This window comes from Vipera berus (assembly GCF_964194415.1).
Source record: "Vipera berus genome assembly, chromosome: 1".
NCBI classification, from domain to species: domain Eukaryota; kingdom Metazoa; phylum Chordata; class Lepidosauria; order Squamata; family Viperidae; genus Vipera; species Vipera berus.
This window is the reverse complement of record NC_138202.1, coordinates 248,803,307-248,824,348: the sequence shown is the minus strand read 5'-3', so window position 1 is coordinate 248,824,348 and position 21,042 is coordinate 248,803,307. Positions and strand designations below refer to the sequence as shown.

Below are 21,042 nucleotides of genomic sequence, written 5' to 3'. Positions count from 1 at the left end.
ATTGTTTTTATAAATAACACAAGGTGGTAAATAGATGCAATACTCCTTCCTCCTCCTATTTTCCTGTAACAACAACCCTGTGAGGTGAGTTGGGCTGACAGAAAGTGACTAGTCCCATCTAAGACATGACAACCAACTTGGTGATTGTGGGTCACCTGACGGCTGTTGTGGAGAAAAAGGAGACATAAAGAGTGTTATGTAGGTTGAACAACTTATAAAATATTAAAGTGGGATAAACATTTGTCTGTCTGTCTATCTATCTACATCATCTTCATCATTAGTCTTTACTGATCATATTTGAAAGTTTTTCTTGTACTTTAGTGTATGTAACTGGTCTCTTTAAATTATCTAATAATATGGTAAATTAATCATATGCATAAAAAGAGCAAGGCAAGTAAAGAGGCATCTGGAATATATGTACACCCACTATATAACTGTGTAGCTTTAGATGTGCCATATGTGAGTCCCTACTATGTGATAAATTTTCACTATGCATAATATAAAAATGATGCCTATACATTATTAGTTGGTAAACATATGTAATTGCTCTTTGCATTATTTCTATACTTATATAAAAACATTTTTACTTAATTAAACTCTATACTGTACTTCTTTTGAGAACTTTGTTAAGGTGTCTGGAAGTTAAATCATGGCAACTGGATTTTCTTTCTAAACATTTCACTGCTTATCCAAGTAGTTTTTTTCAGTCTGAGCAAGTTAATTAGCGGGACCTCATATATGTCCTCCAGGCAGGTTTATATATATGGGGTTCCCCTAACCAACTTGCTCAACACTACTTACTTGGATAAGCAGTGAAACATTTCAAACCAACAAGAAAAGAAGTCCAGTTGCCATGACTCAACTTCCAGATAGCTGTACTTGGATGACTGAGAATCTTAATTGACATTGTTAAGGAGTATAATGCTGGCAATAATTGTATTGTATGAAATGGAATGTAGTAACACAGAACAGCTGTCAGATTATAAATCTGGAAATAAACCAGAATGCCCCAGTGTTACCACCTGGCACCTTCTGAGGTAATATGTACTCAATCAACATGTAAGTAGTGGAATGGAATCAATTTTATTATTTATCAAACAGCATCGAGCTACCTTTTTTATTTTCCTAAGAGATAGTCTTTATGTATTTTTTTCTTGCAGTTTTACAAAGAAATAATGGTATATATTTAGTTGGATAGTATATGGAACACGACTTGTCTTTTGGGGACTAGGCCAAATTTGGCATATGAGTAAATGGATTGTTTAAAATTGTGCTGGTAGTTAATAGTAGAAATTTGGGGGGAAATATAGTTTTTTCCTCTGGGTAGAAAGGTTTCTTTCAGCTTAGTTCTGGATATTTTCATATTTCTGTATTCAGATTTTGGTTCACTTATTGTACCCTTCATATTTGTGAGCAATGAACTTGTTTATTTACATCAGGAATGTCTTTGAAATAGGTATTACTGGATTTGAACACAAAAGACTCAAACAGATATTTACTATTAGAGCTGTGCAAAGCACTAATATTATATTTCTTTAAAAGCACGTAAGTGGGAGTGAAGCATGCCTGTTTGAAGTAATAAAGAAACTATGCTCTAAAAGGCTTAGTCTGTTCTGAACAAAGGCTATCCTCAGTACAAGTAGTCAAACAAGGACCGTCTTTGAAGCAGTTGTGTGATCTTCGAAAGGATGCTGCTTCTTAAATTCTCTTTGCACAAATCTACTTACTAAAAGTGTTTGTGATTTCAGCACACATGATCTGTAGTATTTGATGTCAGGTCTTTGGACCAAAGCAATTGTTAGTTCATACAAAGTGTGGGATTCATGTTGTAGCACAGCAGCAATCATTTTGTGCTGTGCCTAGTTGTAGGACCTGTTTTCTAATTTCCATTTTGATTTTTCAGTTCTTTGGAGACTAAGTTTTGTTGTTATTATATCATAAATATTGTAATCAGTATTACAATTGATTGGGGGGAGTGCCTTTGACTTTGGCAATTGCCTGGATTAGTTCTTGTTGGGTGTGTGTGTGAGATTTTGGAAGATTTTTGCCACTGCCTCCTTAAGGATGAGAGAGAGTGCGGTAACTGGCCTAAGGTAACCCAGCTGCCTTTGTGCCTAATGCAGGATTAGAACTCATGGTCTCCCAGTTTGTAGCTCAGTGCCTTAACCACTGAGTCAAACTGGCTGAGAAACAAATATTATTAATAATTAACTAATTGATTATCAAATCTTATTAGCAATATTTTTAATATAGTATTTTTATTAAATACTAATATCCTGATTGGATATTTTAGTAACTGTTTTATGTTATTCAGGTAGTCCTCGACTTAAAACTACAATTCAGCCCAAAACATTTGTTGCTAAGTGAGATAGTTGTTGAGTTTTGCCCCATTTTATGACCTTTCCTGGCACAGGAGTTAAATGATGTTACAACTATGTTACTATCTTAACAACTGTAGAGATTCATTTAATCATTGCAGTTGTTAAGTTAGTAACATAGTTGTTCGAAATCTGGCTTCCCTATTGACTTTGCTTGTCAGAAGGTTGCAAAAGGTGATCACATGACCCTGGGACACAAAAACCATCATAAATATGAGTCAGTGGCCAAGTATCCAAATTTTGGTCACATGATCATCGGGATGTTGCAACGGTCATACATGTGAAAGTTACTTTTTTCAGTGCTGTTGTAATTTCAGATGGTCATTGAATGAACTGTTGTAAGTCGAGAACTACCTGTATTATATGTTTTATCTGCTTAAAATAAGTTTCCTTCAATTCTTGAATCTTTTTTAAATTGACAATTGTATGGGCTTTTATTTAGGGTCCTTTCTCTTTCAAACTTCTCACAAAGAAGTCTTGAAGATACTGACTTTCAGGAGGACTTTACTACCTGTTCGGATGTCACCAGCATTTCCTATGTTAACGGTTCTAAGTATGTTTTACTATATTTGCCTTCGGCGCCGAGCCAGGACAGCTACAAGGGGAGAATTGATGAACAATCGGAGAGCTATTGAATCAAATAGATCCCTACCTATCAACGTTCAATTGGTCCAGTATGCCAAAGAAGTGTTGGACTTCAGCTCCCATTATGGCAGTGAAAACAGCATGTCATATACTATGTGGAATTTAGCTGGAACTCCTAATGTGTATCCTAGCTCAGGTGACTTTACACAAACCGCTGTGTTTAGGACCTATGGAAAATGGTGGGATATGTGCCCTAGTGCGCGAATACCATTTACGAGGACGCCTCCCAATTTCCAAAGCCAGGACTATGTAGAGCTTGCGTTTGAGGAACAAGTGTATCCTACAGCCATACATATTTTGGAAACATATCATCCTGGTGCAGTGGTTAGGATTTTGGCATGTTCTGCAAGTCCTTATTCACAAAATCAGCCCAGTGAAGTAAGGTAATTCATTTTATTAATTTTCTCTGTCTTTCCTTGATATGGTATATTCAGATATTTAAAGTAACATTTTTTTCATAGAAAATTCTACATATTTACCCCCATCCTCCCCCCAAAAACGTCTTTGCTACTTACAAACTGTTTGGATTTTACAGGTAGCAAGAAAAGGAATTCTTTTTTTTCTATGATCTGGTCGTTGCAAATGAAAGCTGCCTGACCCCATTGTTTTGCTTTTTATATTCACAGTATTCAGTGTTTTGCAGTGTTTCAGTTTAAGAAAGGATGCTGTAAGATATTTGCACAACAGAGTTCTTGAAATTGCTTTAGAAATCTGACCTGTAGATCCATAGTACAGGTAATCCTTGACTTACGACCACAGTTGAGTCCAAAATTTCTGTTGCAAAGTGACACATTTGTTAAATGAGTTTTGGCCCATTTTACGACCATTCTTGCCACAGTTGTTAAGTGAATCTCTGTAGTTGATAAGTAATAACCTGGTTGTTAAGTGAATCTGGCTTCCCCATTGATTTTGCTTGTCAAAAGGTTGCAAAAGGTGATCACGTGACCTTGAGACAGAGCAACGGTCATAAGTATGAACCAGTTGCCAAGCATCTGAATTATGATCACATGATCATGGGGCTGCTACAAAGTGTGAAAATGGTTGTAAATCACTTTTTTCAGTGCCGTTGTAACTTTGAACAGTCACTGAATGTTGTAAGTTGAGGGCTACCTGTATACTACATTAAAACTTCATTGGTTTCCAAATGCTAAATAGCCTGAATATAGGTTTGGAGTCAAATGTCTCAGTTCTTATCCTACTGAGCAAGTTGTGGTTTAATTTCAGAGTTAACCAAAGGGTCTCTTTAACTATCTTGTTACTGAAGTGCATCTTCACTTTATGGTCAGAACTGAAGAAGCTTCTTGGATGAGAAGAGAAACGTCTTCAGAGAAAAACAAGAAAGTCCAGTTCCCTGGTGAAAAAGCACCTTTGGATCTTCACTGTAGTTTACTCTCTTTGTTTTCCTCCCAATGCAGTGATAGGTTAAAAAAGAATTAAAACACTAAAATGTTGCTGAATAATGTTAATATGTTATTTAATGTTTGGGAGTTAAGATATTTATCATACATTGTTGAGTTAGAGTTATTAAGAGTCCTTTACACTGGCCACGGTTCGATGTTCTTTATTATTAGTAGTGTTTTTCCTCAAATTGAAACTTATTAAAGAAATGAAAACACAGATATTTGCATTAACTGCCCTGTGATACTAATGTACTTTTCTTTTGGTAGGTGGGAAGTCCTTTGGTCAGAGCTACCTTCCAAGGTGAATTTGCCTCAGGCACGTCAGTTTACACCTGATATCAAACAAATAAATTTTCCTACAAATTTAATCCGTTTGGAAATAAACAGTTCCCTTCTGGATTATTATACTGAGTTGGATGCTGTAGTGCTACATGGTTTAAGAGAGAGACCTGTGCATTCACTCGGTGCTCTGGTTATTGATATGAATGATTTAGATGACGATGAAGAAGGAGAGAGAGAAAGTTACAGCAGCGTAGACAGTCTCAACAAGCAGTTTAGCACTGCTGCCTTCAAAGACTGGACATCTAATGGATACTTTGATAAATTGCCTTATGAGGTAAAAGCCCGGGAAATTTTACAGGGTTAATTAAAAAACGTCACAATTACTTAGGCCTTAGAGATTCATTATATCTTGAGGTACATAGTTATAGCTTCAAATACAGACTTGTGCCTGTTTTTTAGTTCCATTAGCTTGCTGGATTTTAGTAAGTGTAGCTCCCCCCCCCCCTTAAAATGGTTGAAACTGATTCAAGTAGATTCTTAAAAATAGAAGAATCTATTATCGGCCCTAGCTGATCTCCCCGTGCAAATTTATTTTTATTTCTATGTCAAGTGCTTATAAAAATGAATGACTTGTTCACTGAATCGTCTTGATTACAGAGGATAATACACCAGTATTTTTTTTAAAAAAAATAAGCTATTTTAAGCATCTGTTAATCAAATTAAATAGGAATGTTTTCTTCTTTTGAACAGAAGATATAAATACAAATCTTAACTATTAAATCTAACATATTCATTATGTAAATGTTATGTTCCTACCCCATTTTAAGTGCAAGTTCTAAGATTACAAAAAGCCAGTTGAACTTCAGATGCCATATTTTTATACCATAAGCTTTTGTAAGCTAATATGCATCTGCATTCTGGGAATTTTCTAAACTCCTCGCATAATATGAAATTGTGCTTTATGCTGGGCCACATGTGGAATGAAATTTTTAGCAAGATACTAGATTTTATTATCTATGTAGTATATAATTATTATCAGTTAATGAAATTAGTTAAAAGGGGTCGTAAGAGTTTTTCCCCTTTACACTTTTTGCTATATTTGTAGTGGATTTGGTCATTATTATTAATCTGAAATTACACTTTGTGCTTTGACTCATTGATGGGTGTCATGTTTAGAAATGAGTGCAAAATGTTTGTTTTATCACATCTTTAAAATTAAATTTTAAAATGCTAAATATCTTAAAAGTCAGTCAACTTAGAGTAATGGATGGAAACTAATCAAGGAGAGAATCAGCCTAGAAATAAGGAAAAAATTTCCTGACAGAACAATTAATCAGTCAAAATACTTGCCTCCAAAAATTGTGGGTGCTCCAATACTGGAGGTTTTTAAGAAGAGATTGGACAACTATTTGTCTGAAATGGTATAGGGTTTCCTGTTTGAGCAAGGGGTTGGACTAGAAGACCTCCAAATTCCCTTCCAACTCTGATATTTTGTAGTTCTGTTAATTAGGCTAATTGTTCTGGTACAATGCAAATAAGATAACTTGACCTCACAACTTTTACTTGATGCAGTCTTGCCACCATTATGGCAAGACTGGTGGCCCCCAGGGGGAGGGCGTTCTCTGTGGGCGCGCCGGATTTATGGAACCATCTTCCAGTTGAGCTCCGGATGGCGCCTGACCTCCGCTCCTTCCGGCGCGATCTAAAAACTTACCTCTTCGAACAAGCTGGCCTGGCCTGATGGGATGGGGTTGGGTTTTATTAATGTGTTTTAACCTACTTATTTAATGTGTTTTAACTTATTGTAAGAGTTGTGGGCATTTTGTTTAATCTTTTTTAATTTTTGTATTTTGTCTTTTAACATGTACTGCCCTGTTCACCGCCCTGAGTCCTTCGGGAGAAGGGCGGTATACAAATAAAATTAATAATAATAATAATAATAATAATAATAATAATAATAATAATAATAATAATAATAATAATAATAATAATAATATATAAAATAAGCCACTCTGTAGCCTGTATTTTTTTGTTTATCCCATTGCCATGACAATTTGTAGACTTTGGATATTTATCTTGGCTATAAATGGTAATTTATGATTTTTTTCCCTCTGCTATATATCAAATGCCAAAATTGATTTATTAAATGATAGACATCATAATTCTGGTGTTCTTAGATTCCGATTATAATAGTTGTGGTGTACTTAGTTATGTAACTAACCAGAACAAGGAAGCCAGCAGGAAAGTTGCAAGTGACTTCTTTAAGTTGCTCTCACTTCCACTACTTTTCTTCTAGGTATCTCATATTCTGTAGCCCATGCCTCTCCTCAGTGCCTCCCCCACTCCATAGTATCCCTCCAAGTATGCTTGTACGGTGTTATGGCAGCTGCCTGCACAGCCTCCCACACCTGACAGTGGCCATCCCTGCTCTGACCACATTTGCGCCACAGCAGTCACTTGCACAACCTCCCATACATGGCAGCAATCACTCCTACTTAGGTGTGCTCATGTGCTGCAGCATCTATTTACCCACCCACTGGCCTGCTTGTAAACTGCCCAGGACTTGCGACTTCCTGCCAGTTTCCCCATTGACTTTGCCTGTTGGAAGCCAGCAGTATGTCGCGAAGTGGAGGTCCTTGCTTAATGCCTCGTGATCCTTATTTAGCAGCAACAATAGGGATTGCATGGATTACTGTTGTCAAGCAATGTGTCCTGCGGTATCACACTTTAAAATCACATTGCTTAGCAATGGGAATTCCAGTCCCGATTGTGATTGTTTGCACTATTGTATAATCGGAAGCACATTTATACCTTTGAATTAAAAAAAAAGCACAGCTGTCATAAGTGTTTCTCTAAAATACAGACCCAACTTAAATGTACTGAAATTTAGTTTAGGCTATATGGCAACATTAAAAAAAATAACAGGTAGGGATGGACTTCAGTTGAGCGACTGATAACATGAGTCTTTGTATACGTACATTTTATATTTCCAAATTCTGTATAATAGATGAGATAATGATAAGCATTTTATTTTTAATAGATATAATCAAATTCCATTTAATTCAGAAAGAGTGAAGAAAATCTTAAGTGTTACTGTCCCATTGAAAATAAAAGGACTTAAAGGTATTTCAGCTGAGCCATGCCCAGTAATGATAATAATCATGACATTAAAAATCCTGATTTCAGTATATGTGCAGAGGAACTCTACTCAGAACTAGGAATGAAACTTCAAATGTTCAAATATATTAAAAATACTCATGTAAAGAGAGTGCAATGGTTAAAAAATCAGACCAGAAACCAAGAAATTGTGAGTTCTATTCCTGCCATCAAGAGAGCTGGTGAGCCACTTCTGAAAAACTTTACCAAGAAAACTGCAGGGACTTGCCAGGAATCAAGAACAACTCAAAGGCACCTTCATATATCCCCATTTTTATTATCAGATTGTAATTTTTAATAACCCTTAACGACCACAATTGGGACCGGCAACTCTAAAACTTAAGTGACATGATTGCTAAGCAAAACAACACATAATTGGAATGGATTTATGGCACTTACCATTCAGTTTTTAAGTGAGTCACTGCAGGTTGTTAAGCAAGACGTGGGTGACTTGTGTTTTTACTGCTGGTTTCTCCGTTGACTTTGCTTGTCAGAAGCCATCCGTAAAGCATACAAATGGAAATTGTATGACTGCAGGGCTGTGACAATTGTAAATGCTCACCAATTGAGAGACACCAGCATTTCAATCATGTGATGTGGGGAATGCTATGATGGTTTGTTAAGTTCAAAGGGCAGTTATAAAATTACTTTTTCAGTGCTGTTGTAATTTCCAATGGGCACTAAATAGGACAATTGTTAAGCAAGGGCTAGTTGTATATGACTGGAGAGTAAATGTATATAATTTTAAGTACATTTGATTGAAATTGTAGAAATCAGATTTCAACTCTTGTTCAACTCTTTAGGGTAGAGTATGCACTTTAAGGCTAAGTGCAGGAACAGTTATGCACCCCAGGTTAAATCTGAAAGCAAGCACAAAATAGAAATGTATATACCTACATTTTTTTGTGTTTAAAATAAAAATTAGTAAAATAATGGAAATGAAAGTTGGGGAAATTAATTTAATTAGAATATTTTTTTACCTAGAATGAAAATATTACTTTGATAAGAGTAATTCACTTTTATTGTTGTTTTTCAATTCAGCTCATCCAGTTGATTTTGAGTCACCTTACAGTTCCGGATCTGTGTAGACTATCACAGACATGTAAGCTACTATATCAACATTGTTGTGATCCACTACAATATATTCATCTCAGTTTGCAACCATATTGGGCAAGGATTAATGACACAGCTTTAGAATACCTGCAGTCTCGTTGTATCCTGGTCCAGTGGCTTAATTTATCTTGGACTGGGAACAGAGGAACCATTTCATTTTCTGCTTTTAGCAGGTCAGTATTCTGAAGAGGTATATAACGTATTCTATAAAATAGAATCACACGCTCATCCCTTTATCCCAATCACCTAGCAGTTAGAATAAAAGTTACTAACATGGCTGTAGTCAACCCACAGTAGTTCAAGGTCAGAAGCATATGTCTAGCCATGCATTTGCAGCATCAAAGACATACATCCATGACAGAGATAACCTGGCAGGCAAGTTTAGCAAATCTTTTTCATGTACTTGACTTTGTGCTGATCACTTTTTCAAGAGTGGGAGTCGAAAAGTTCAGATTTTCTTTCTGTTGTCTTGTGTTCCTACTCATTTTTTTCCCCACCTACCAAACATTTGGCTGGTTTTGAAACTTAAAGCTGTATGTAAACACAGTAGGAAAGAGAATGCTTTCTGGAATAGTTTTGTGATTTCCTCCTGTAGTTTAGGGTAAAAGTAGGGATACAGACAAGGTTCTCAGCAAAAATAAGTTTTTCTGTCAGAGAACTATTTATTTGGGTTGTTAAAAAAAAAGCTAAACTTGCCAAGGGGTAGAAAATTGAGCCTTTGTAAATCCTTTGTGTATTGTGTATCTTCTGCAATCTAATAAAAAACACTGGCCAAAGAAAATTTGCTTTAACAAGATTGCTGTCTTTTATGAAAACCAGTATCTCAACATTATGGTTTTCTAGGACATCTTGCCATTGGCTGAAATGGCATATTTTTCAAACTCCAAACTTTCTGTATAATAGAGTGTAGACCTTTTAGTCTGTACCTTTCTGGCCTCAAATGAATCTCATTTATATTTATATTTAATAGCAATAGCACTTACACTTAAGTGTAAGCACTGCCCCACAGTGCTTCTTAGCATTTTCTGGGCAGTTTACAATGTCAGCATTATTGCCCCCAACAGTCTGGGTCCTCGTTTTACCAACCTTGGAAGAATAGAAGGCTGAGTCAACCTTGAGCCCCATCAGGATTAAATTATGGCAGTGAGCAGAATTTGCCTGCAATACTGCATTCTAAGCACAGGGCCACCCGGGTTCATTTTAATGGTTTAATGGTTGGATCTGTCACAGAATTCATTCAGTAAAACATATGTAAATTCTTTAAAGGCTATGACTATAAATGGCTGCTGATATGTTGACATGTTTCATTACAATCTACTTTATACATTCAAACATTTAAGAAAATATTGATGCCAACCTTGATCAATGGCAGAAGGGTATTAACAAATTTATCTGGGCGGGGAAAAAACCAAGAGTTAAATTCAAGATTTTACAGGATGCCAGGGAAAGAGGGGGACTCAAGGCGCCGAATTTGAAATTGTACTATGATGCGGCTGCTTTGACCTGGGTTAGTGATTGGCTTAATTTAACTAACAAGAGAATACTTCATCTTGAGGGATGGGATTTGGTATATGGATGGCATGCATACTTGCTTTATGATAAGAAGGTAGACAGGGCTTTTAAATCCCATATTCTTAGAAGTGCTTTACTGCGTGTCTGGAAAAAGTACTATAATAAGTTAAATTATAAAATACCGATTTGGGGAATTCCTGGACACGCGATAGAGGGTGTATCTATGGGAGTGAGTATGGATATGGTTTCTTATAAGGAACTACTCAAATTGCAAGGGAATGATTGGCAACTTAAATCAGCAGAGGAGTTAAGACAAGAAAACATAAATTACTCTTGGTTTCAATATACCCAATTGAAAGCTAGGTGGAAGTCAGATCAAAAGGTTGGTATCACAATTACAGATCAAAATTTAGTAAAGCAAATTAGAGATTCAAAATGTGCACATATAAAGAGGATATATAATGCTTTATTTAATTGAATTGGATTCGGAAACGGAATTGGTTAAAGATTGCATGGTAAAGTGGGCACAAAATATTCAGGAACCAATCTCGTTGGACACCTAGGAGATAATTTGGGTTAGAAATGTTAAATTTACCCAGGCTCAAAATTTAAGAGAAAATTTTTACAAAATGTTTTATAGATGGCATCTGGATCCCAAGAAGTTGTCCAACATGTATCCTAATCTGCAGTCTAAGTGTTGGAGGTGTGGTAGTTTAGAAGCTACCTATTTCCACATGTGGTGGACTTGTAGAAACATAAAAGCCTTCTGGATTAAAATTTGGTGGAACATTCAAAAGATTTTTAAGAGGAAGATAAAGTTTTCCCCGCAATTGTTCTTACTGGGTATTGTTGTAAATTGTGATGTCAAAGAGACTAATCTGATGTTGAATATGATAACGGCAGCACGGTTACTGGTGGGACAATATTGGAAGAAGGACAATCTGCCCACGGTAGAAGAATGGGTGTTTAAAGTTTCTAATCTTGCAGAAATGTCCAAGATTTCTGCTTATTTAAAGGATCACTCACAGGAGAGATATATTTCAGTTTGGAGGAGATGGATAAATTATATTGAAAACAAATATGGGACCAAAAAGTTCCATTTAGCTTATGAGTAGAATTTAGTGGGATATTGTTATTGTTAGTAGTTATGCTAAGAGAGAGTTAAAGCGCAGTACGAATTTGGTTGACTGTATATTGTGTAAATTTTTATTTAGAATATGATTGTTGTAACTATAATCCTGTATTTAGCTCTGGGAAGTGGGGGGGGAAGTGGGGGGTTGGGGTGGGAGGGATTTGGGGATATATTGTAAAATATTGTAAAACTCTTTAATAAAAAAAAATATTGATCAAGAACACAACCAAAATTCTAGTTACTTCATTTATTGTTGATAATGGAAATTCTGTAAATAGTAGAAGTAGGCTACAATCAATTTGTACCTACAGTTTTAAAATGCTTCTTCTCTTTTTTAGAATTAATAATTCATAGACTGAATGATTGACAAATATTTTCACATACTGCTAATATATACGGCAGACATGTTTATTTTTCTGAAAATGTAAATATTAGTAATGTATTAATAATAAGAAATAGAACAAATTAGAATAGTAATCTAGGATTGCTGACAAACTTGACAAAATATTACCATAAGAGAACAGAATGCTTCAGGCATTTCAATATCCTGAGGCAAAGCTGAAGGTAATTTAGCTTATTGATAGTGTCCACCTTTGTAGTGCTATATAAGAATATTGTAATATTTCACTTGTAAAAATTGCTAAACATACTAAACTTCTTTGCTTGAGCTAGACAGAGTTTGAGAAATATTAAATGGGACTATAAATCATGTATAATCAAATGATGTTAATGTGATACAGCTGAATAATTTTACAGTGTTCTATCAGTAATCTTTAGACACTTTAATAGACGAGGTGTATTATCACATACACATTCTTGATACAATAAATTAAATTGAGAGAATTCTTTTTTGACAACAGCAGACTAGTAAATATCTTTGATAGTGCTTGAAATACCAGTAGTGAAAGGCTGTTGTTTCTTCTGTAACAGAAGAACATTTAATTCTGTTTAAATGCTTTGGCAGCATGAAATGTCTACATTAAAGCAATATTCCTCCTTTAAAAATAAAAAACCCTTCTTTACGGCTGGTGACATTTTAAACAATGAATGAATCAATACAAATTAATTTATTCTGATTTTTTAAAATCTAACTACTTAGCCATGTAATTTGACTGCTGCGTGAAATAATTTTATTTTTTGTTCTGTTATTTTCTCGTTTTGCTTGAACTGTTTCAGTTGAGTATAAGCTGGTTAGATTGCATGGATCATAGTTTCTGTTCCCAAAAAGTAAATTTTAACTCAGGATCAATCTCCTCTTGTTTCCTTGGGCTTTTCCCATCTGTATTGCACTTGACACTGACAAGCATATCTGAACGTTCCAATGCAGGGGATGAGTTGTATAGGACATACAAAAACTTTAATATGAAGTTGAACTGTACCTCTGCAACATCAAGAACTATGATGCAAGTTTCAAAACAGAGAAGCCAGATAGCATAATGGTCCAGATGTATTGAGACTCATGTCCATTACAAATCATCTGAGTGACTTTGAACTAAATCATTGTCTCTCAGACCAAGCTATCTCTTATATAAGGATAAAATTGCAGGGAATCCTTTATGTATGTGAATGCAAGCTCTCACAGGAAACACTGAATAGAGATGCAGTAAATGAATACAAATAATGCTTATATCAATTATTATGAAACCCAGCTGTCAGCTGTAGATCATAATTACATGAGAGTTTGGAGGGGAGATGTTTTTGTTTGCGCAGATATAATGGGATACTGCATTTTGATCCCCAATACATTAATGCATCACATTATTTTTGGATAGCAGTTTGTAACACTTATAAATGGATTTAAATAATATTAAAAGCTTACATGTTGGAATTTGACTTACTGCAACTGTGGCAAAGAACCCCTTGGCTAGCTGGATTGTCTTGGATGCTGGAGTTGATTATGATTACCTTCCAATTATTTTGGAGGAAGTTGTTGCTATGTTAAAATAGTTCCTTGTTAGGCATGCATAATTTTGTGAGCTATTAAGACGTGGCATTGGAAATTCTGGGAATTTACCCAGTTTTTACAATGAATTAAAAGCAAATGCATTACTTTTCTTGGTGAATTGATTCATATATGCTTCTTACAGGTTCCTGAAAGTTTGTGGTTCAGAACTAGTACGCCTGGAATTGTCTTGTGGCCATTTCCTCAATGAGGCTTGTTTGGAAGTTATTGCTGACACATGTTTAAATTTGCAGGAATTAAATCTCTCCTCCTGTGATAAAATTCCACCTCAGGCTTTCAACCACATTGCCAAATTGTGCAACCTTACACGTTTAATTCTTTATCGAACAAAAATAGAGGTATGAAAATCATTTTTTTTTACCCTTATGTGTTAATGCGCTCCCTGTAACGTTATAGAGAAAACATAGTAAACTATTTTAAACATAAAGTAAATAGCAGAAGAAGAGAAACTTCAGAATGTGATGTTTAAAAGGCTCAGTAATGATGAATTATGGTCTGTTCCTTTATTTACTATTTAAAACATTCGTATAGCCATCCATCTTATACCAAACTCTGAGCAGTGACCAATCAAGCATTAAAATAACATAAAAACCATATTTACATTCTTAAAAATTAAAAACAAAAACCTGGCACAAGTGAAGCTTTCAATATTCAGTCACCTCATCTGTCACAGTGCTTGGGGGGGAAATGTTGTCAGGCTAGCTAGGAGACTAGAGGCCTGCTGAATGTTAGGGAGAAGAATGTTCCACAAGACAGTAACTGCCACAGGAAAAAACATGCTCTAATATGGTGGCAATGTTTAAAGAAAGTGACTACTCTATCTAACCTGGTAGTATGGTTAGATGTCGTTGGGGAACCTGCAGATCTGCAGATAAACTGGGCACCAGATACTAATTTTATGGATTTGTAGCAGTAACAAATATAAGGGTACACTTAATTTTTCCGCATGAGAAATTTGCACTGGTGTTTATTTAAATTACAGAATGGATTACAAAATGTAAGTAGTACATGATAGTCATTGCATTATATCCCTTTTATCAGTATTGTTGAAATGAAAATCAAATATATGCATGTTGAAAAAATAAAGTTCAGTGGGGTATACTTACATTTTCACGTGACTGTACATGATGGACTGTATATGATTTATTTTCTACATATTGCATGTGCTTTCTGGTGTTCGTTATATTGATTGTTGGGTTGAGTGTTGTCCTGAAATCAGCCCTGTTTCAAAAATTCATAGTAATTTAGTATGCAATTGTCAATGTGCATGCTAAGAATGGCAGTATTCTATCATTTGTTATAGTATCATAAGAAATTTGTTATTTCCAAGCTCATGAAAACATTATTTTTGCTTATTTCTTCTTCATCATCACTTATAGAGCCTGTTAGTAATACAGGTAGAAGCCACCTGTTAAACAAAAAGCTTCTAGACCGATTTTCACAGCTAGTTATTTATACATACAAATGCAGTCAGCATTCTGCAAGAATGAATTTTTAATTGCTGCCAATGGAAAAGCGCTTCCTTTTAATACAAAGAAATGTAAGAAGAAAATACATAACGTAATAGCATGCATGATTTTCAGTTTTAAATTACTTCCTCTGACTGCAGCTTAATTGCCACATATTTCATTTTGCCCATTGTCTCTCACTTTTGAATGTGTATGACCAAGAATGGTCCAATTTTCAACTTTAGAAGTACTTTTTAAAAGATAGAAAGTCCTCTTTACATAATCCAGCTATCACATCATTTCATAAAATGTAGTGAACGGTTTCCAGAATCAGAACACAATATGCAATCCGTCTCCTAATTGTAAATAATTGTTAAAAGCTTCTTAACTTTGGAGAGTACTTAACATAATTTATAATTTTGTTTCAATCAGCCAATTGACTTAACTCTATTCAGTTGCAATCTAGCTTGCAATGATTATACCCAGAATATTTTTGTGCTAATGGTCTCACCATTTGCTAATACATGACTTTAATCTTTATTCATTTAATTTATTCATTAAATATGCATTCATAACATGCATTCAGAATTTATTGTCTTGAATGTATTTAAGGTGCACAATGGACAGTAGCAGCATACTGCTAACTTCTTACGAACCATGTTATATGTTATATACAGAACTATTCTGTATATGTGTATACTTGATCTGATATATATCTTAATTTCTGTTTGCACATTTGTATTGAAGCCAGAGTTTCTCTTTGAAAAATATCAATTATATACCTCTGGCATTTTAATTAATTGGGATAAGCATTGAGGTGTGGATAGAGTGAAATGGGATTGTTTATACTGAAAACAGGATCTATCAAGTGGAGTAAAGGTTTCAGGTTTTATCGAGGACTGCTAGGATACAAGTTTTCATTCCATCCTTGATAGGTAAAAGGTTTAAGTAATGCCTCTCTAGTAATGCCATGTCAGGGATAATGCCATGTCAAGGGGGGGGGGAGTTTTTGATTTTTGAGAGCTGAACTTATTTTGAGGGAGCCCAAGCACCATTATGGGAAGACTAGTGATGACAGTTGAATGGAAAATGGATTTGAGGGAGGGTCTTTGGAGAACATTTTAGCTTTTAAACTTCATTAAGCCATGTGATTGGCGGTTCAGAATGTGTTGTCATCTGTTTCATGGCTTAGAATCTGTTACATGTTTTGTGGCTCAGAATGATGACTGTTGATGCTACCAATATTTATTACATATGTACAGTATATGTATACAGTCTGCCATCTCACATCAAGTGAATTTGGATGGCTGACAAAATAAATACAGGTAATCCTCGACTTACAACAGTTCATTTAGTGACCGAAGTTATAACAGCACTGAAAAAAGTGACTTTTGACACTTTTGACCATTGCAGCATCCCCACGGTCATGTGATCAAGATTCAGATGCTTGGCAACCGATTCATATTTATGAGGCTGCCTGGGGTCATGTGATCACCTTTTATAACCTTCTGACAAGCAAAGTCAGTGGGGAGGCCAGATTCACTTAACATCTGCAGTGATTCACTTAACAACTATGGCAAGAAAGGTCATAAAATAGGGCAAAAGTCACTTAACGACCATCTCACTTAGCCACAGAAATGACTAGACCTATACATCAATGCAATAACAAAATAATAAATAGAACACACTTGACAGCAAAATAAAAGTTCTGAAGACAAATCAGTCAGCAACAAATTCATTCAATTTGTGGGTTCAACCGTTTCCTGGCTCTCATACTTGAGAAAAAAAGCTAGGTCTTAAAAGCCTTGCAAAAGGCCAGCACGGTTTGGGTTAATCTAATCTCAGGGGAGGGATGCGGTGGCTCAGTGGGTTAGGACGCTGAGCTTGTTGATCAGAAGGTCGGCAGTTTGGCGGGTCGAATCCCGAGTGCTGCGTAACAGAGTGAGCTCCTGTTACTCGTCCCAGCTTCTGCCAACCTAGCAGTTCGAAAGCACGTAAAAATGCAAGTAGAAAAATACTTGGTGGGAAGGTAACAGCGTTCTGTGTGCCTTTGGCGTCTAGTCATGCTGGCCACATGACCATGGAGATGTCCTCGGACAGGCGCTGGCTCTTCGGCTGTGAAACAGAGATGAGCACCAGCCCCTAGAGTCAGAAACGACTAGCATGTATGTGCGGGGGAACCTTTACCTTTTTAATCTCAGGGGGGGAACTATTCCAGAGGGCAGGTGCTGCTGCCGAAAAGTTATGTTTTGGGGTGCTGTTGTTGAGCAATACTGTTGAAGTTTGGATAGCACAAAAAAGAACCTGGGGACTGTATAAAGTTTTGTGGTTTTATTGCATGGTAAGACTTTTTTTTAAAAGTTTCTTATATCCAACATTAGATTGTTTTATAACTAGCTACAAACCAATAATTTCATAATTATATTTTATGTTTAGTCCAATAATGACATTGTAAATATTGAATGGAATATGCCCTTTCTTTTTATAATTTACTTGGACTTGAATTCATACTAGCAGAATCTTAGAGAACCATCTTTTCACTGTATATAAATACACTGAATCCCATTTGATCATTTCTGTACTTCTTACAAATCTTTTAATATTAGGATCTGAAACTTCTGTTACTATCCATTTTATTTATGATTGTAGTATTATGGAATGAACATGCATAACTTACGTTTTTCTAATCTTATGTACTCTTTAGCAGAATCCAGTATTTTTTTCTTGTAATAAATACAAAGCAAATGTCTGATATACCCAACATTATAGAACAAGACTGTATAACTTTTCATTATTAAAGATGCATTATTGTGCATCCTTTTAATCATTGGATTTTACCTTTGCTGCTGTTTTTACTTTTCCCATTGTAATTTTGTAGAAATCTTTGCTAGAGATTAAATTTAATTACACATCCTATCTAATATTACAGTAAATCCAATTAAGTAATAATGATTTATAATAATTTACAAAGACCTCAGTATTGAAGAGACTATGAAAATTATACTTGACTACAAAAATACACTATGTGCTTTAGAAATAACAAAGGGGTAAAAACTATTACCAAGTTTTCTACTTAATGAAGAAGTTACCTGTTTATGTAAATATTGTATTTACATTGCAGCAGGTAGATTGACTGAACTATTTAGAACTGGAACACCAGATAAAATTATGAAACTTAATCAGTTTTTATAACAGTAGTCTTTCATGTAATATTTTGTTCATTAAAAATCTTGAAAGGGCATGTTTGAGCTTTTGTAAAGACTTAAATCAAATGAATATGTACAACTTGTAAAATTACATTGAAAGATCACAGGTTTGAATTTTTTGTTGCATTATAATTTTACTGCATTATAATTTTTTGCTGCATTCATAATTGACTTTCTGTTACTCTTTTCCTGTCAGTTTTTGTAAATTAAGAATTATAAAATCTAAAAAATAATTGGAAAGAAAGAAAACTGTTTAAGAAAAGATGAATTACTAATTTGAGTTTGTACATTATGAATGCCTGGGTGTAAAAGTTATCCATAAATTTGAAAGAATAGCCATTTTTCAAAGTGCATCTGGTATTCTGTTAGAGTCTGTTTCACTTTTGTTTAATGAGGTGGCACTTTCCTGTGAACATGCTTAAAATGGCAACAACATGAATGTAAAGTGCACGTTATATTTGTTTCCATCTGCATGTTGCTTGTGACAGGTGCTCAATGATTGTCAGCATCCTTGTCAGCAAGACCATCCTGTGACATTAAAGTCACCAACTCAATCCTGATGCTGTGTGACTCTATTGGCAGTTCCATCAGGCTGTAGCTGATCGCTGAATGTCAAGAGATGCTCTCCTTTTTCAGGATGTCACCAGCCCTCTGTGTTTTTGGTTTGGCCTTGCTTGTTGTTTGAACTTACCAGACTTCTAAGAGTTTTCCTGAGGGAAAAGAGCTGATAGGTCATGGGAATAGAGGTGTCTTCAGGGCATGCAAAACCATATCCACAGTGACTTATTATATAAAGGGTTGTAATGATTACCTTGACTGTAAGCCAATCAATGGTTAGAGCATCTGGGGACTCATTAAATGGTATTTGTGGTGTGTGTTTCCTAGGTTTTGAGCTGGATTTCAGAGAAAAGGTAACAGCCTTTAATGTCTAATTGACCCTTCCTCTTTATGTTTGCTTTCTATATTTGCTTCTGATGTGTTCCCTCATGACAGCAAACAGCACTGCTCAGCATTCTGAACTTCTGTTTAGAACTTCAGCACCTCAGCCTGGGAAGCTGTGTAATGGTAAGTTCTTAAAGTTGGTGCAGATGCTGCCCAAATTTACTAGCTTGGTTCCACCTCCTCCCCCCCCAAATAAATTATTTTAAAAATAAATGTAAAGTCTTTAAATTAAAAATTAACACTTTTTAAAAATTATTTCAACACGAATACAAATACACCTATAACTGATTAAAGGTGTAAATATGTGCTTGAAAATTACTCTTATTTACATCTGTTAACTTGGGCTGACCATTTTACTTGTATCACATGAATGATTGAAATTAGGAACTCAACCCTATTCCCCATTCTCCCCATAAATTATGTACAGTTACTGTCTGTTTATGAAACCTTCCGGTAAGAAAAATTGTGAGTTTTGAGTTTAAGGCTCCATTTTTTTATTGAAAAGTTTTAAAATACATTTTAAAAATCATAAACTCCCTCCCTCCCCCTCCCCCCCCACTTCCCCTCCCTCCCCCTCCCCCCCCCCCGACTTCCCAGAGCTGAATACAGGGTATAAACTTTAACCAACTTAAGCTAAAATATGCTAACCAACTAAAAAAGACACTTTAAATTCTAACACACTTTAACTCCTCTTAACATAACTAAATAATAATAACTAATTAATAATACATCATATAATACTAATACTTATTCATATACTAAATGAAACTTTCTAGTCCCATATTTATTCTGAATATAATCAATCCATCTTCTCCATTCCAAAATATATCTCTGTTGCGATTGTTCTTTCAGATATGCTGAAATCTTTGCCATTTCCGCCAGGTTTGAAACTTTTAAAGTCCACTCTTCTATAGTAGGCAGTTCCTCCTTCTAATATTGCACAACCAAGAGTCTTGCTGCCGTAATTAAATTTAACATCAATTTAGTATCTATAACAGTACAATCTGTAATAATACCCAACAGAAATGTGGAGAAAACCTTCTTTTTCTTAAATATCTTCTGCATATTCCACCAAATTTTAATCCAAAAAGCTTTAACCTTTTTACAAGTCCACCATATATGATAATAGGTTGCATCATCACAACCACACCTCCAACATTTAGGCTGATAATTCGGATACATACATGCTAATTTTTTAGGATCTAAATGCCATCTATAAAACATTTTATAAAAATTCTCTCTTAAATTTTGTGCCTGTGTAAATTTCACATTTCTGATTTAAGGCTCCATTTTCAACCCAGTTCATTTGAAGGAGAAAATAATTCCAGAACTGGGTCAAGGATTGATTTTGTTGATGTAAATAAATTATAGAATTAATATAAAATTCTACATTATAGAATTTACATAATAGAAAAGGGCGGTATATAAAACGAATAAATAAATAAATAAAATAAATAATAAAATAGAATATACATAATTCCATTATATAATATATAAATGAATGTTTATTTGAGATCTATAACCACAGAAGAAGTGAAAAACAGAAATTTGGTTTATATAAACGTACGTAAATTCAAACCCCATGAAAAGGTTTTCACATATCATGTTGTTTACATGCAGGAATTCTAAATGTAAATATGGTAGTTTACACATCACTTAAGTATACTGTTTCCTCTGCATAAATACTAGCATGTCTTAAAACCTGATATAGATAAGAAATAGAACTTGTTTCTACAAATATTACTTTTTAATATCTACTATGGTGTATAATTCTGATCTATTGATGTTTTCCTGCTATTTCCTGAGTTTCCTTGGGAAGATATGAGTGGCAAATAAATTTAATAAACAAATTATTTTTTTTATCC

The 21,042-nt window shown here is 34.9% G+C and overlaps 1 protein-coding gene across 4 annotated transcripts in view; it reads left to right on the top strand.

Annotated features, from left to right (window-relative positions):
- Window positions 1-21,042, top strand: part of FBXL4 (F-box and leucine rich repeat protein 4) — a 51,795-nt gene that overhangs the window by 18,200 nt on the left and 12,553 nt on the right. For 3 of the 4 annotated variants that reach the window (XM_081313778.1, XM_081313777.1, XM_081313775.1), the window contains exons 2-6: window positions 2,821-3,406; window positions 4,691-5,039; window positions 8,903-9,147; window positions 13,706-13,919; window positions 19,229-19,300. In XM_081313778.1, coding sequence (XP_081169904.1) covers window positions 2,898-3,406; window positions 4,691-5,039; window positions 8,903-9,147; window positions 13,706-13,919; window positions 19,229-19,300 — 1,389 coding nt within the window. In that variant the 5' untranslated portion in view covers window positions 2,821-2,897. The remainder of the gene's footprint in view (window positions 1-2,820; window positions 3,407-4,690; window positions 5,040-8,902; window positions 9,148-13,705; window positions 13,920-19,228; window positions 19,301-21,042) is intronic. The other variant, XM_081313776.1, reaches the window with a different exon arrangement.